We start from the raw sequence: 18,776 nt of genomic DNA on the forward strand, positions 1-18,776 counted from the left end.
TGCATGTATCCTCATGGGATCCATGGAAAACAAATTAGTTCAAGTCCAGGAATTTCAAACTTTTCTTAAGAAATCTATTCCAAATGGCCACTTTCCCATGCACTCTACTTAAGCAGGTCACATCAGCATATTTTATGGCATCACTCAAAGCTCTCTAAGATTAAATGCATAATTTAATACTGAAGGAATGAATCAAGGGAATTTTCAATTATGTTTCTCTCTGAAAAATAAAACTAAAGCCCATTATATTGTTTATGTATAATTAATTTACTGAAGCCTCTTTTGGACTCCTAGTCTAAGGCACTCTTTTTTCTAATACTGTTTCATTTTCCAATCTGAGAAAAAAGTCAAACCTTCAGTTTTTCCACAGCTTCATTTCTTTCATTTTCAAAAGACTGTTAAATAGAAGTTTTATAACCTAATGTTTAAGAGCTATTTTTTAAGGTAAGTAGCAAGTGTTACTTAATTAGCCGTATTACATTTCCAGGAGAGGGTTAAAATTTTCCATTAGGAGCTTACCTCTCTACTCAAACTTGTTCAGGAGGTGGCATTACAGCCAAAGCTCTGCAGGGACTTGGAACAACAGACTTGAGATATTCCACTTAGCTCAAACACAAAAACTATCTGATTTAATGCCTGAAAAGATATTATCTTATATACTTCATTATGTTCCACAAGAAACTAAGAGGTAATGACCAATAGTAAAATAGTTATAGCTTAAGATTATTTCCTTCTCATCAAGACTCTAACCTAGTTAAGTAAGAAAGTTGATCCAAAGATTTGAATTCTGCCTTCTACTCTGAATCACTGCACCTCTGGGCACCTGGGTGGTTCAGTTAGTTAAGCATCCAACTCTTGATTTCAAGCTCAAGTCATAATCTCAAGGTCCTGAGACTGAGCCCCGCATTGGGCTCCATGCTCAATTTGGAGTCCACTTGAGATTCTCTCCCTCCTCCCCTGCCCCCTGCTCCTGCTCTCAAACAAAGAAATCTTTAAAAGAGGGGAGGGAGGAGCAAAAAAATCACATTCATTTCCTTTGCCTCCTCATACTAAGATCCTAAGTTCCTTGTCCCTTTCATTTTTTTTATTAGCAACCCTCCTCCTAAACCCTTTATCTTTTTTTTCCAGCTCAGATATTTCTGTTCCACAACATGCACAAACTTCAATTTGAAAGGAATTTCCCTGCTATCCAATAATCCCTCTTATGTGCTCAATAGTCTCATGCCTCTCTCATTTCCCAGTATGGCTCTTCTCTAGTTCTACTCTATTATCTCTGTCACCATGCTCAGCAAAAAATCTCATCTTTACTTGAAGACAAGAACATCCTCAATGTTTTTGAAGCAACAGTCTTTCCTTCTGTTCAGATCCCGTTCCTTCTAAGGCTAATTTCTCCGTCTACACCAGGAATCTGATTATTCCATTTTAGAATTGTCTTGACAACTGCTTAGACTACTTCCTCTTTATTTTCAACCTCTCATCTTTTAGGGATTGAATCCGCATAGGATATAAACGTTCTCAGGTCTTTTTTAGAAATAAAACCCAAAGGACTCTCTGAGTACCCTACACTAAACGTCTAGGTATTCACACTTGTCCTTTCCTCCATAGTCATGCTTACCATCAGTGCCTCATTTACTATTCAATTCTCACACTACTACTTCTCATCTTGCTCTCCATTCCTACTACTTCACCAGAATCTACTCTGCTAAGCTAATCTATAGCAGCTTAGAGCAGTATATTCTCTCATTACATCCTATTTGCTATATCCTTCACATGATTGGTTTAAGAACTTTGATTGTGTCTATCATCACTGTAGCCCCAAAACCTGGCATAAGATAAGAATTCAAATGTCTGTTCTATAAATGGTTCAAAAAACTATCAATATTGGACCAACATCAACAAGAAAGTTTCCCTTTTTTCAAAAAAATATTTATTTATTCATGAGAGACACAGAAAGGCAGAGATATAGGCAGAGGGAGAAGCAGGCTCCCTGCAGGGAGCCTTATGCGAGACTCGATTCCAGGACCCAGGGGTGTCGACCTGAGCTAAAGGCAGACGCTCAACCATTCAACTAACTACCCAGGTGCCCCAAAGGAGAGTTTCCTAACTGGGCTTTATAAAAAGGTCTCAAGGAGTCTATAAAATATTATCCTAGGGATAGGATTCGTTGCTTTCACCATGTCTCACTTCCAAAATGTCTGTACCTACTTAATCTGCAATAGTGAGTTGTAGGACTTCATAAATCAAGAGAAAAAGTTTTTGAAGGGACCAATATAAGGTTGCCAACTAAGAACTTAAAAAAACACTCTTGGGATGCTTCAGTCAGTTGAGCATCTGACTCTTGATTTTGGCTCAAGTCATATTCTTGGGATCATGAGATGGAGCTCGACATCAGACTCCACACTCAGCATGGAGTCTGCTGGAGATTTTCTCTTTCCCTCTTCCCCTGCCTATTCCCCAACTCTTACTCTCAAATGAATACATAAATCTGTAAAAAAAAAAAAAAAAAAATCTAACATTCTTATTTCACAAAGAAATTGAAATGATTTGGTCTCAGAATAAAGGACAATCTTTCCTTGGAGACAGATGGCAACCTTTCACTGACTTGAAATAGGATTCAAAAATTTTCAAGTCTAACAAAATTATAAAAATTTGCTACTATACATACACACTGTATATAATATTTTCCTTAAACTTTGTTAATCTAAGGATCTACATTTGAGAATGGAACATGAAGTGGAACCAGTGTTCAATTTTTTTCTATCACTTCATTTTAGTCTATTAACAACAAAAAATACAAAAAAAATTTACAGGTACTATTTCACTCAATATGAAGTATTCTGAAAGAATGAAGGACCCTCTCTAACTTCTTCCCAGAAAGACAGGATGAAACCAATTTGTATCTGGCTAGAAACACTACAGAGCAGTGGTTCTCAAAGTGTAGTATCCTGACTGGCAAATGCATTGCCTGGGAACTTAGAAATGTGAATTCTTTGGGCCCTGCCTCAAACCTACTAAATAACAAACTCCGAGGGGAGGGAGACTCAGCAATCTCTTTTGGCAAGCCTTCCATGTGACTGTGATATAGACTCAAGTTTGAGAACCACTGGTATAAAGAACTCCAGGGCTAGAGTATTGGCTCACATTTGGAGCTGCAGGGCCCAGAGTCCTGAGGCCCAAGATGGGATACTGGGAATTAATCTCAAAGGACTTCTATTTAATACTAAAAATTCATTCAAATCAGAACCACTGAAATATAGGAAACTCAGAATCATCTCTCTATTCAATGTAGACAGCTTCTCCTTCATTCCAAGACTGCAAATGTGAAGGAATTTCTTATGACACGAGTCTCTTATAAATAAATAATGCTCAGGGAAGAGATTATGAGATCACAGTCTTTATTAAAATCTCACTCCTGGGCAGCCCAGGTGGCTCAGCGGTTTAGCGCTGCCTTCAGCCCAGGGTGTAATAATACTGGAGACCCAGGATCGAGTCCCACGTCGGGCTCCCTGCATGGAGCCCTTTTCTCCCTCTGCCTGCGTCTCTGCCTCTTTCTCTCTCCAGGTCTTTCATGAATGAATAAGTAAAATTTAAAAAAATAAAATCTCACTCCCTACTTCACTACATCACAGAATTTTTCTTCTTGTCGGCCTTTTTATTTATTTAATTTTTTTTGGGGGGGGGGGGGACAGTTGAAAGTGTTCCAGAAAGCCTTCAGGTCAGGGAAATTGCAGGCATTTGCCTTTTGAAATTCAGGATTTTATGTTTTTTCCTGGTCTAATATGTCTGGGCAAAGATGTAATACTTCTGACTACCCTCCACTGAAACAATTTATGAGCTTCCAAGAGGAGATTATCTGCAAGATTACTGGGTTTGGTGAAGAGCCAGTTAACTATAAAAGAAAACTATCTTCCATTCTCTAAATACATGGAATGACTCAGAACATTTTATGTTCTCTCCTGGGTGAGTGAGAAAAGAGTTTACAGGATCTTCGACTTGTTTCCAGTATATCAAGGAATATCTCCGTGGGGCACTCAGGAAAGAGTACTTCTCTGGGATTATAGTCAGAATCCAGTTCTCAGATGTTATAGCTCTTAACTTTTGGTAAAAAGAGGAGATGTAACAGTTATACACAGGTCTTTGTCCTAAAAATCTTACTAAAGATACTCTCAAGCCCTAATTATTCCTTTGTTTTCAAAAAAAGAGAGAGTTGGGAAGATATTCACAATAGAAGAAGAGAGCACTTTTGAAATGCCACCTTAAAAGAAAGTAAGTTTACACAGGATTATTTTGGAGCCAAGCAAATGTAAAAAGAATTCTAACAAATTGAGGGCCTTTTCCATTGTCTTTAATACATGCTAGCCTAAGAAAAATTATTGTGTCTGAAATATAAGGATAATTATCTAGATAAGGAACTCCTCCAGATCCAGTAGAAAAAGATAGGAAATACTAAGATAGTCAAAGTACTTCAATGAAATCTGAATACTTAATGAGGATAAAAGACATGTTCAACCTCATAAGAAATCAAAGAAAATTAACTGAAAAAATACACATAGACATATGCACACAGACATACAACATATATGCACTGACATACAACAGAAATGAGTGTCTAGATCCACTAAAAGAATATACAAAAATATTCATACTGGTAAAAAAATGAAAACCCAAATGCTTATCTACAATAGAATACAATTTATGATATATTCATAAAAAAAGTATTATACAACAATGAAAAAGAACTACAGCTACACAATGTGAACAATACCACAGACCTAATCTTCAGTAAAAGAAATCAGACAAAAAAGAGTATATATCTAAATGAGGTTCAAGAATAGGTAAAATTAATCAATGGAGATAGAAGTCAAAAAGCTATTTATATTTGGAATTGAGTGAAACTGAGAGGAGGCACAAGGAAGCCTTCCAAGGTGCTAAAAATGTACTTACAGTATCTTAATCTGCAGGGTAACTACCTGGATATATGAATATATATACAAAAATTCATCAAGCTTTATGCTAAAATTTGTGCCCTTTTAGTATAAACCTATATATTAACTTAAGAATTAAAAAAAAATTGTTTTTAAGACTTTATTTATTCATGAGAGACACAGAAAGAGAGGCAGAGGTACAGGCAGAGGGAGGAAAACCAGGTCCCATGCAAGGAGCCTAATGTGGGACTTGATCCTGGAAATCGGGATCAGGCCCTGGGCCAAAGGCAGATGCCCAACTGTTGAGCCACCCAAGCGTCCCTTAAAAATTAAATTTAAAAATTCTGTTTAAGAAAAAAAAATGAAAATAATCAAAACTTTTTTTAAAACCTATCAAAGTAAAATCTAAAAAAATGTTCAAATTAAAATTATTTCACTTATTCTAGTAATTTACAAAATTTCACAGATGAAGAAAAAAATATTAACAAAACTTCAAAGATCACCAAATTTGAAAATATTCCAACTAAACACTAAGTCATATATTTTTAAAACTGTTTGTTCAATCATTCAATACTGGATGTTAATACATAACACATTAACCGCTAAGAATTGAGCTTACAGGAGTGAATAAAGTTCCTACCTTCACAGAGCTTACAAATTTAGAGCCAGAGTAGGGACTGAGGCAAGGCCTCACTGAGAAATCAAATTTTAGGCAGAGAAATGATTAATAATGGAGTAAGCCATGAGGAAATCTCCGGGAAGAACACTGCAGGTAGAAAAACAAGAAGAGGGAGAGCTCTGAAGTAGGACTGGCCTGATCAGAGAACAGCAAAAATATTGGTTTAGCCAGAGCAGAATAAGCCAAAAGTGGAAAAGTATAGGAAATAGGTTACAGAGGGGGTGAGGGCAAATCTTGTTGGGTTTCCTAGATATTGTAAGGACTTTGGCCTTGCTCTGAAATTGTAAAAGAAGATTCTCACTGCTTTGCTAAAAATATTGGGGTGGTGACCAAGGATCAGGTCGGAGAGGTGAATTAGGAGGTAACTATAATAATCTGAGCAAATACTTGGCTACAGAGTATGACAATTTAGATTTCTATGTGTTGAATTCATGAGACTGCAAGTGCTGATACTTTCATGTGTTCAGACACTGGCAAAAATCACTGAATGGATAAATCAAGAAAGCTAGAATATTGCTCCTTTGTCTTTATTAAGCAAAGTAAAATAAAACATGGTAGGATACAAAATTTTCATGAGTTAAAATGACTTCCATCATCCACTCAGCTGTTTACTGGAATTTCAAGACTTTTTTTTTTTTTAAGATTTTATTTATTTACTCATGAGAGACACAGGCAGAGGGAGAAGCAGGCTCCATGCAGGGAGCCTGATGGGGGACTCGATCCTGGGGCCTCAGGATCACGCCCTGGGCTGAAGGCAGACGTTCAGCTGCTGAGCCACCCAGGCATTCAATACTTAAAGAGAAGTCCTTATCCACTGGAGTCAAGACTTCAAATTCAAACTTAACAAGCAACAGCAAACATAATGTGTATACCATATGTGATTTAAAAAGTAAAACAAAAAAATCCTTTCCTGTAAGTATCCCTACTAGCTAGTATCAGATGAATCAGCCTTATTGCTTACAGAGGCATTTTCTACATTATTTTAACTATTTTCACATATTTTTAATCATGATGAAGAGAAGACTTTGTGGATCAAATCACTTTGTCTTCATTTCATCTAAATTGTCTAACTGGGAAAATATCTCCCCAATGTAAAATTTTTAAAGGAAAATGTAAAAAGAAACTAAAAGAAAACCAAAGTTGTTGGATGAAACATTATTAAAAAGAGAGATGTAGGGCAGCCCGGGTGGCTCAGCAGCTTAGCGCCACCTTCAGCCCAGGGCCTGATCCTGGACACCTGGGATCGAGTCCCACATCAGGCTCCCTGCTTCTCCCTCTGCCTGTGTCTCTGCCACGCTCTCGCTTTCTCTCTCATTAATAAATAAATAAAATCTTTTATTAAAAAAAGAGATGTAGTAAAGGAAAGCTAATCCACCTATTAAGAACTAGTTAACCTATGAAATAGCAACAGTATAGAGACAGCCTAACTTGACCGAATACGCACGAAAGCAGACTGCTTAGATTTGCTTAGTTCTGTCACTCTAACTATATTATCTCAGGGAAATGGCCATCTTCGTACCTCAATTTCCACATTCGTAAAACGGGAGTAATACTACTACTTACTGCATAAACTTTTTTTTTTTTTTAAGATTTTATTTCTTTATTCATGAGAGACCCAGAGAGGCAGAGACACAGGCAGAGGGAGAAGCAAGCTCCATGCAGGGAGCCTGATGTGGGACTCGATCCCAGGAATCCGGGACCAGGCCCTGAGCCAAAGACAGACGCTCAACTGCTGAGCTACCCAGGCATTCCTTACCTCATAAACTTATTGTAAGAATTAAATAAGTTAATGCATCTAAATTGCTTAGAATAGTACATGGAAGATGCTAATGATATACTAATGCAAGCCTGGTATTACATTATATGCCAAAACTACAAAGAGGACTCTGAAAATTCCCCCACCAGTAGTAATTATCAAGAACACTACTGGCAAGTACACGACCATTAAGATCTAATATATTTTAGACTAAATATTCTTCAACTTAGGAATCTACACTGTGGGGTTTCTTGAACATTTCTACGTACAGAGTTTATTTATCTTGAATTTAAATATCTAAATTAAGAAGTTTAAAGTTCCTCTTCTTGCTTAGGGTTAAAATATCCAATAGTGATCACCAAATAAATAAGCAATGTAGTGTCAAATTTTTAGAATACATTTTTTAAAGTAATTTGAAATTTCAAGCTCTATGAAGGAAACAAAAAAAAATTCCTAAAACCAAGAAAAACTTTAAAAAAACAAAATATTCACTGTGCAGAATTATTTCTTAGGGATATAATTACTAAACTACATGTTGCAGCTTGATATGCATGAATTTCTGCCCAGTATTTCCGGACTGTCCTTCTACCTTGTGCATCAGGATAATCCCTACCAATCTTTCAAATCTACCTCCAGCCTTAATAAAGCCCGCTCCTGCCAAAACTGTTCACTCCTTCTCTGTGTATGTGCTATGTATTACTACTGCATTAATCCTCCAACAATTTCTTCAATTAACAGTTTAGATTAATTTAGTTTTAATTAAAGGAGTGCTGTGTAACAAAAATGTAAGTCACATAAGTAATTTAGAACTTTTCAGGAGCCACTTTAAAAAGTAATCAACAGGTGAAACTAACGTATTTTATTTAATTCAATATGACCAAAGTATTATCATTGCAAAATGTAATCAATATAAAAATTAGTAATAAGATCCTTTGTATTCTATATATTAAATTGTCAAAATCTGGGATGTATTTTATACTTGCATCCCATCTCCATTTGGACTATCCACATTTTAAGAGCTCAAGAGGCACACTTAGCTACCAAACAGTAAGTACAGACCTGGAGCCTAGAGCATTCTGTCATATGCAGTGTGGTCTATGGGTCAGCAGCAGCAGCAGCATCTATGATTTTTCAGAAATGCAAAATCTCAGCCCATCTCAGACCTACTAAAACTGAACTAAATTTAACAAGCTCCCAAAGGTGATCTGAACGCACACTGAAGACTGAGAAGTTCTAAACTAGACTATACCTAACTTGGGAGCCTTAACGAATTACAATTACCATTCATCTATCATAAGGTATTATCACTGAAAATACAGAGCCCTGTATTTAAATAACAATGGATTTTCTACAAATCATGTTTTCTCTACCTTGTCCATCAGAACATTCTGCAACAATGGAAATACATCTAGACACATATGTCTACTGAGCACCTAAAATGTGACTGGTGTAACTGAGATACTAAATTTTAAATTTTATTTACTTTTATCTTATTCAAAATTAATAGCTAAATACAGCCAGTGCTACCATGTTAAACAGCATAACTCTAGGTTACTACATCACAGTATAATCTCTAGGAGGTTCCTAGGGACAAATTTAGAAGGTTTTAATCAAGATAATTCCTCTAACTACCTGTGCTCGCTCTCTTTTTAATCATCAATCAGGTTTGCCACTTTACATTGGCTGAGGCTAAATATAAAAGCTATCTCTAGGGAAGCATAATAAAAGGTATAGCATGTGTTTTTTGTGTTAACATTACTCCAGCTTATCATCAATTAACAATACTAACGTACATACCTGTACAGTCTTTTTTATTCTATGCGATGGACCTGGATACTCTGGAGAATACAAATCTGTGAGGAATAATGAGTTGATTAATGTTGACTTCCCCAGTCCAGATTCACCTAAAAGAAATGAGGGGATGGAGGGAAATGCGTTAAACTCAGCCATTTTATCAACCTCAAATATTCGACCAATACTACAATCAAACTTGCCTTATACAAGTAATTCCTGGTAGAACAAAGAAGTGACATTAGAACATACTGTAAAGATTCTATATTAGAATAAGTTCTTTTTGAAAAAAAAAAAAGAATAAGTTCTTTTTTCTCTTTCTTATCAAATTAGACTCATGCTTCCAAGGAATCATTTTAGCTTTGTGATTCTACGATCTGTGCTCTTTAACAGTAATGTATCTAATACAATAGTCTCCATTTTTAACAGTAATGTATTCCTAAAGACCAAAGTTAGTTATGAAAGAAACACTCAAGTTGGATTACATATTGCTGCCTCAGTGAAATAAAGCACAAAAGAAGTTAGGTATAAGCATTTATTATAGTCAATAATTAATGAATGACCAAAAGAAATCATGCAACTATAAAAAGTAGCGATCTGCTGATAAAAAAAGAAAAATTAATCACAATGCATCTCAGTATAAAAGTGAACCACAATTTACTCATCCATGTATCAATCAGCTTAAGTATAAAGGGTATCTTTCCATAAACCAAATTCCAAAAAAATCATAGGTAATTACTTTTTATAGTGCTTCTGATTGAGGTAAGAGGTAGGAATGCAAGAAGGTAGAACACAATTTCCACTTAGAGTCACATACTCTTTGACCTACCATGTCTAGTTTAGTACAACATATCAAATATGCAGTCAAGTTTTATCAAAATATAAACAGCTTAAAGATATACGTTATACAAGGCTAAATAAATTAAAAATCATACTGTAATTACCAATTAATACAATGCAGAATTAAAGAATCTAGTTATTGTTAACAGTTCAGTTAGTTTAATAGGCACCTTTAGCCTAAATAACTGATGTCACAAATATTAATAATACTATTTCTGTCTAGGTTGAGTTCTTTCTTTTTATATTGGCTCTCAAGAAAGTTAAGATCCATACAAGGTTGTCACATTTTACCCCTCTGAATGAGGGGATGTCACTTTTTTCTAGATGTAAAAACTCCAGAAATTTCTAAGATAAATAAATAAATTATAGATTCATCATACTTGCTTTTTACTTAAATCTTACTGAATAAAGGAGTAAAGACTAGAATAAAACCCAAGTCTCTGGGGAATAATAATCTAGTCTAATAACCTAGAAATATCTAGGTCTTGCAGATGCTGCTATCCCAGAACCACCCACACTAGCCATGGTCGATCCCACTGTGTTCTCAACATTGCTGTGACAGTGAGCCCTTGGGATGCATCTCCTTCAGGCTGTTTGCAGACAAAGTTCCAAAGATGGCAGAGAACTTTCATGGTCTGAGCAGTATGGAGAAAGGATAAAGGTCCCTGCTTTTATAGGATTATGTCAAGATTCATGTGCCAGGGTGATGACTTCACACGCCATATGGCACTGGCAGGAAGTCCATCTATGGGGAGAAATCTGATGATGAGAATTTCATCCTGAAGCACATGGGTCCTGGCATCTCATCCATGGCAAATACTGGACCCAACACAAACGCTTCCCAGTTTTTCAAATGCACTGCCAACAATGAGTGGTTGGATGGGAAGCATGTGGTCTTTGGCAAGGAAAAAGAGGGCATGAATACTGTGTAAACCATGGAGCACTCTGGTTCCAGGAATGGCAAGACCAGCAAGAAGATCACCATTGCTAACTATGGACAAATCTAGCAAATTTGACTTGTGTTTTGTAAGAAAGACAGAAAGACAGACAAAGACAGACAAAGACAGACAAAGACAGGGAAGAAAGAGAAGAGAAGAGAAGAGAAGAGAAGAGAAGAGAAGAGAAGAGAAGAGAAGAGAAGAGAAGAGAAGAGAAAAGAAAAGAAAAGAAAAAGTATCTACAATATTTTCATTTGGGATCCCTGGGTGGCGCAGCGGTTTAGCGCCTGCCTTTGGCCCAGGGCGCGATCCTGGAGACCCGGGATCGAATCCTACGTCGGGCTCCCGGTGCATGGAGCCTGCTTCTCCCCCTGCCTGTGTCTCGTCTCTGCCTCTCTCTCTCTCTCTCTGTGACTATCATAAATAAATAAAAATTAAAAAAAAAAAAGAAACATAAATGAAAAATTTGAGTACTTGTAAAACTATTTTTGGAATGTCCAATGTAAAAGTACACTATATTCAAAAATTAACACTGTAGTGACTAAAAGTATGTTTAGATCTTTGGTTTTTTGGTGGTACAGGGTAGAAGAACAAGAAAAAGTACGACAAAATGAAAGGCATGATGTAGCGGGGGAAAAAAGTTTGAAAGGTAACACATCAAAATGTTAATAGCAGTTACTACAAAGTAGAATTGTAGGTAAGATACATTTTTTGGGAGGCAAACCCAGGTGGCTCAATGGTTTAGCGCTGCCTTCAGCGTAGGGCCTGATCCTGGAGACCCAGGATTGAGTCCCACATCAGGTTCCCTGCATGGAAGCCTGCTTCTCCCTCTGCCTGTGTCTCTGCTCCTCTTTCTCTCTCTATGTGTCTCTCATGAATAAATAAATAAAATCTTAAAAAAAAAAGATATTTTTTTCTTAGCTTTCTACATTTCTGCATGCTCTAAATTTCCTTCACTAACTGTATTTTTATAATTAAAAAAGCACTCTTGAGTGTCAACTTCAGCAAAATGACAGACTAAGAAGTTCCAAGCTTTCACAGAAAAATCAAAATCAACTAGAAACTGGCTGAATTAACCTTATAGAAGCTTTGGGAAAAGTCAAAGATTTACAACAACCAAATAAATGCCTAGTCAAGAAAATGTCATGAACAACAAAGTTTAGGTCATTTTCATTTGTTCTTGCCCTATTCTCCATATGGTAGGCCTGGGACTGAAGGAGATAGCAGCCCAGTTCCACATTTTCCCCTCAAACCAAACGGAATAGGGCTGACTTAAAACATTCTAACCTCTCTAGGGTCTGCCAGAAGGAACTGATCTGTCTTGTCTAACTGGAATTTTAAGTAGAAGCAGCACTGGACACTAATGGTGGAAGCTAAGAGGGACTATAAACCCATAGATGCCTGGCACAGAAAAGCAGGGGGGAATAGATACAATAGACACCTAAGGCCCTAAGAAGAAGCTAGAGTGAGATCCCTTGGAGAATAAAGACATTCAAAAGTAGCCATGAACACAGAGAGAACTAAGAAATTCATACACAGGCCCAGGCCAAACTTTCACTGCAGGCTGATCTATAGGCTCAGGAACATGCTCAGCCAATCATCAGATAACTGCCCTGATATCTTGGCAGTCTGCAAAGATGGGGAAAGGTGACTGTTGTTCCAAATGCACATTTTTCAACAACAACAAGAACAAAAATCACAAGGCATGCAAAGAAACAGAAAAACAAAGTCGACAGAAAGGAACAAAACAAATTCCTGGAAACCATTTCTGAAGCAGCACAAATATTGGATTTACTGAGATGAAGACTTTAAAATACCGGTGTTAAATATATTCAAAGAGCTAAAGGATAAAAGGACAAAGAAGTACTAGGAATCAGGAAAACAATACAATACAATCAAAATATCAAGAATGGTAAAAAGGAACCAAACAAAAATTCCAAAGCTGAAAAATACAATAAGTGAATTGAGAAATTCGCTAAAGAGGTTCAACAGCAGAACTGAACAGGCTGAAGAAAGGTTCTGCAAACTTGAGGGCAGGACATTTAAAATTATGGAGTCTAAGGAAAAGAAAGAAAAAAGAATGAAGAAAAGTAAACAAGGCCTAAGGGATTTGTAGGACATCAGCAACTGGACCTATCAGTGGAGATTCTGCTTCTCCCTCTGCCTCTCCCCCTGCTCATCATGTTCACACTCTCTCTTACTCAAATAAAAAAATAAAATAATAAAATAAAATATAAAAAAAACAGAACTGCTGCTGATGGAATCACTTCAGGTAGAAAGGAAATGACCCTACACATTAACTCAAAACCATGTGAAGATATAAAGCTCTCCAGTAAAGGTAAATACATGAACAAATATATAAACCAGTATTAGTGTATTTTGGTTTGTACCTCCATTTTATGTTTTCTGTTAAGATTTTAAAGACAATGAAAAAAAAAAAAGATTTTAAAGACAATGAATAAAAAATAACTATAAAAAATAACTATAAAACTATCTTAATGAGTCCAAAATGTTTATTTTTTTTTCCAAAATGTTTAAAGACAGTTTGTGGCATCAATAATAAAAGGGAGGGGGGGCTACCTGTGAGTAGTTTATGTATGTCATTAACGTTAGGTTGGTATGAATTCAAATTAGATTATTATAATTTAGGATGTTATATGTAATCTCTATAAGCACAAAGAAAATATCTAAAGAATATACAAGAAAAGGGAATGAAAAAAGGAATCAAAATGTGACACTGCAAAAAATCAACTGAATACAAAAGAAGATAGTAAAGGAAGAAATGAGTATACAAAAGCTTAAAACATATAGAAAACAACAAAATGACAAAAGCTTTTCATTATCAGTAATTACACATAGATGGTTCAACTCCCCAAAGGCAGATTGCCAGAACTACTAAAAAGAACATGACCAAACTATATGCTACCTGGAAGATACACACACAGGTTGAACATAAAAGGACAGAAAATGTATTCCATGCAAGTAGTAACCAAAAAAAGGTGAGGTGGCTATACTATTATCAGACAAAACAGACTTAAGTCAAAAACTGTTACAAGGAAAAAAAAGAAGGATATTATATATTCATAAAAGGGTAAATTCATGAAGTGGACATTAGAATTATAAACATACACACCAAACATCAAAGCTCCAAAATATGTTGCTAAGTATACTGACAGAATTGAGGGGAAACAGTTTACAATTACGGAGACTTCAATACTCCACTTTCATAATGGATAGAAGAACTATACAGAAGGTAACAAGATGACTTGAATAACACTATAAAACAAATGTACCTGAAAAACAGACAAAACACTATGTTCAACATCAGAACACATTTTTTTCAAGTACACATGAAGCACATTCCAACACTGACCACAAAACAAACAAGTCTTCATAAATTTAAAAATGCTGCAATCATAAAAAGTATCTTTGCCCATTGCAATGGAATGAAACTTGAACTCCAAAACAGAAGGAAAATGGAAAAATTAACAATTACATGAAAACTAACACTCTTAAACAACTAATGGATCAAAATAGAAATCTCAAGGAAAATTTTTTAAATACTATGAAATAACAATTAAAAAAATAACTAAATTTATAGGATACAGAAAAATCAGTCCTATGAGAGAAATTTATAACTTAGACACATAAATATGAAGATCTGAAATCAAATAAATTAGAAAAAAAGAGAAAAATCAACACACTCAAGTTATTTCTTAGATTAAGAAAAAATTAACAAAGCTTTAGCTAGACTGATTAAAAATAAAAGAAGACTCAAGTTACCAAAATCAGAAAAGGAAATGTGGCCGTTACTCCTGATGTTACAAAAATGAGAAGGATTATAGGAGTACTATAAATAACTGCATGCCAATAAATTAGGTAACAAAATGGACAAACTCCTAGAAATATACAGCCTACTAAGACTGAATCATAAAGAAATAGAAAATCTGAACAGACCTATAATCAGTAAAGACTGAATCAGTAATTTAAAACCTAAATAAATAAATAAATAAATAAATACCTCCTCAAAAAAGAAAAGCCCTTAGGCCAAATGACATCATCAATGAACCATACAGAATTAACACCAATCATCCTTAAATTCTTCCAAGAAACTGAAGAGAAAATATTTACAAATTCTTTCTATTAGGTCAGCATTACACGGACACCAAAGTCAGATGAGAATTTTAATCTGATATCCCTGATGAATACAGATGCAGATATCCTCAACAAAGCATTAAACATAAATTCAATGGCAAACACTAGAATAATTATACACTGTGACAAAGTGGGACTTGTTCCTGGAATGCAAGGATGGTTCAACATTCAAAAATCAATCAATATAATATACCACATTAACCTAATTGGGGGGGGGGGACGACACATGATCATCTCAAGTGATGCAGAAAATGCTTCTGACAAAATTCAGCACCCTATCATAATAACAAAAAAATTCTATAAACTACAGAAGAAAGGGAAACTACCTCACTATAATAAAGGCCATATATAAAGAGCCCACAGCTAACATAGTCAATAGTAAAAGACTGAAGGCTTTTCCTCTAAGATCAAAAGACTGGACAAAAGACATCCACCTTCACTTCTTCCATTCGACACAGTAATCAAAGCAATTTGGCAAGGAAAAGAAATACAAAACACCCATATTGGAAAGGAAGAAGTAAAATTATTTCTGTTCACAGATGATACAATCTTATAGGCAGAAAATCCTAAAGATTCTACAAAAATATTGTTAGAGCTAATGAACAAATTCAGCAAAGTTGCAGGATACAAAAATCAACACACAAAAATCATTTGCATTTCTATATATTAACAATGAATATTCCCAAAAGGAAATTAAGGAAACAATTCTATTAACAACACTATGAAAAAGAATAAAGTACTTAGTAATAAACCTAAGCAAGGAGGTTAATGACTTGTACATTGAAAACTACAAAACACCACTGAAAGAAATTTTAAGCAACCTAAATAAATGGAAAATCACTCAGCTTTCATTGGGTGGAGAGTTTAATACTGCTATGTCAATACTACCTAAAGCAATCTACAGATTCAACTCACTCCCTACTAAAATCCCAACAACTTTCTCTTTGCAGTAATAGAAAAAGCTATTCTAAAGGTCATATAGAATCTTAAAGGCCCCCAAATGGCTAAAATAATCTTAAAGAAAGTTGGAGGACTCATTTGCTGATTTCAAAACTTCCTAATATATATATATATATATATATATATATATATATATATATATATATATATACATATACACACACACAGTAACCCAAACAGTGTGGTAGTAGTATAAAGACATACATATAAAGCAGAGTAGTCCAGAAATAAACTCCTATATAAATGCTAAAATGATTTTTGACAAGGGTGCCAAAACCATTCAATGGGGAAAGGACAGTCTTTGCAATAAATGATGCTGGGAAAATTGAATATCCACATGTAGAAGAATGAAACTGGATCCATCCCTTACATCCTAACAAAAATTAACTCAAACTAGATCGAAAGTAAAACTATAAAATTCTGAAAAGAAAATACAAGGGAAAAGCTTAATGATGTTGGTTTTGGCAAGGATTTCTTGAACCTTTCCTTGAATCAAGATATTAACAAAAGAAAATAAAACAAACTGACCATCAAAATTAAAATCTCTGTACATCAAAGGATACTGTCAAATAAACTACAGGAGATATCTGTATATCATAAATATGACAGTGGATTAATATTCACGTATGTAAAAGACAACAATTCAAAAACAAAACTCAATTTAAAAATGGGCAAAGGACTTCACTACACATTTCTCCAAAGACAATACACTAATGGCCAACAGACACATTAAAAGATTTGTTCAACATCACTAGTCACCAGGAAAATACAAATCAAAACCACAATGGTATTACTTCACATCCATTAGTGTGGCTATTAGCAAAAAACAAAACAAAATAAAATAAAATAAAATAAACACAAAAGAAAATATCGGTGAAGATGTACAAGTTGAAACCCAACAGCATTCTGGTGGGAATGTTAAATGGCACAGCCAATATGGAAAATGGTATGAAAATACCTCAAAAATTTAAACACAGGATTACTATATGATATAATAATTCTACTTCCAGTATATATCCAGGAGAACTGAAAGCAGATAACTAAAAAGACATTTGTATACCAATTTGCACAGGATTATTCACAATAATCAAAAGGTGGAAACAACCCAAATGCCCATCAATAGACAACCGAATAAACAAAGTATGCTATATACATACATTGAAATATTATTTGCCCTTAAAAAAGAATGAAATTCTGATATATACTACAGCAATGATGAATCTTGAACACATTACTGCAAGTGAACTTAATGAGACACAAAAGGATAACTATTGTATGACTCCACTTAAATGAGGTACCTAGACTAATCAAATTCATAGAGACAGAAAGTAGAATAGTGGTTACCAGGGACTAAGGGGAATGGAGAGTTATTATTTAATGGGTATAGATTTTCAGTTTGGCCTAATGAAAAAGTTCTAGACATCAATAGTGGTGACAGCTACACAACAGTGTGAAATAACTTAGTGCCATTAACAGTAGCAGGAATTGGGTAAATGGCATGAGTTAATAATTGCTGAAGCTCTACTTCCATGTCTAAAGTTTTTAATATCAAAAATAATACATATGTATATATATATTCTTTTTAATCTATTTTATAGTTCAACTATTAAATTTTATAAGCTCCTGTTGTTTGTATAATTCAACAATAAAAAGTAAAAGTAATTTTTCCTTAAATATCTTCTAAATAATTCCTTCAGTTCTCAAAATAATTTATCAGTTCAATGTGTATATTTCCATGCTTTCTCTTTCACAAATAAAATATAAATATATACATGAATGGATTAAATACCTACAGAAATAAAAATTGACTCATTACATGCATTTTATACTCTAACTTCCTTTCTAAAAAATGTGGGCAGCCCCAGTGGCGCAGCGGTTTAGCGCCACCTGCAGCCCAGGGTGTGATCCTGGAGACCCAGGATCGAGTCCCACATCAGGCTCCTTGCATGGAGCCTGCTTCTCCCTCTGCCTGTGTCTCTGCCTCTCTCTCTCTTGCTCTCTCTCTCTTTGTGTGTGTTTCTCATGAATGAATAAACAAATATTTTAAAAAATAAAATAAAATATTTTTTAAAAAAGTAACATACCATGGCCATCCTTTTCAATCAAAACATATTGAGCTAACTTACTCTTAATAGGTGTCAAATACTCCATACTAGAGACATAATTTATTCATCCCCTCCTTTTAATGCACATGCAAGACATTTTCTATTTTTTGCTCCTACAAATAATGTCATTAAAAAACCAAGAATGTATATATCTTTATATACTGTTAACTTGCATATTATATCTTATATACTGTACTTCTATCTGCCACATAAACTCCCAGAAATTAGATTCTGGATTCAAAGAATATGTATACTTTCAATTTTGATAAACAGATACTTTCTCAGGGCAGCCCTGGTGGCCCAGCGGTTTAGCACCACCTTCAGCCCAGGGTGTGATCCTGGAGACCCAGGACCGAGTCCCACCCACGTCAGGCTCCCTGCATGGAGGCTGCTTCTCCCACTGCCTGTGTCTCTGTCTCTCTCTGTGTGTCTATCATGAATAAATAAATAAATAATCTTTAAAAAAACAAAAAACAAAAAACAAAAAAAAAACATACTTTATCTAAAAAGTCATAGCAATTAACTCAAGCAAAATCTATGTATGAGAAACTCATATTTGCGATTCATGAATAATTGTATGATGCTGTATATGAGATCCTTTGGGGGCACTTAATTTGTCTTTTTTTT

The 18,776-nt window shown here is 35.0% G+C and overlaps 1 protein-coding gene across 4 annotated transcripts in view; it reads right to left on the minus strand.

Moving 5' to 3' along the window:
- The window catches only part of SEPTIN7 (septin 7), a 118,046-nt gene that overhangs the window by 36,149 nt on the left and 63,121 nt on the right, over positions 1-18,776 (minus strand). For 3 of the 4 annotated variants that reach the window (XM_072783502.1, XM_072783501.1, XM_072783500.1), the window contains exon 3: positions 9,158-9,264. In XM_072783502.1, the coding sequence (XP_072639603.1) occupies positions 9,158-9,264 (107 nt within the window). Of the gene's footprint in view, positions 1-8,419; positions 8,482-9,157; positions 9,271-18,776 lie in introns of those variants that run through there. The other variant, XM_072783503.1, reaches the window with a different exon arrangement.

The sequence above is a fragment of the Canis lupus genome, chromosome 18 (genome assembly GCF_048164855.1).
Source record: "Canis lupus baileyi chromosome 18, mCanLup2.hap1, whole genome shotgun sequence".
Classification (NCBI taxonomy): domain Eukaryota; kingdom Metazoa; phylum Chordata; class Mammalia; order Carnivora; family Canidae; genus Canis; species Canis lupus.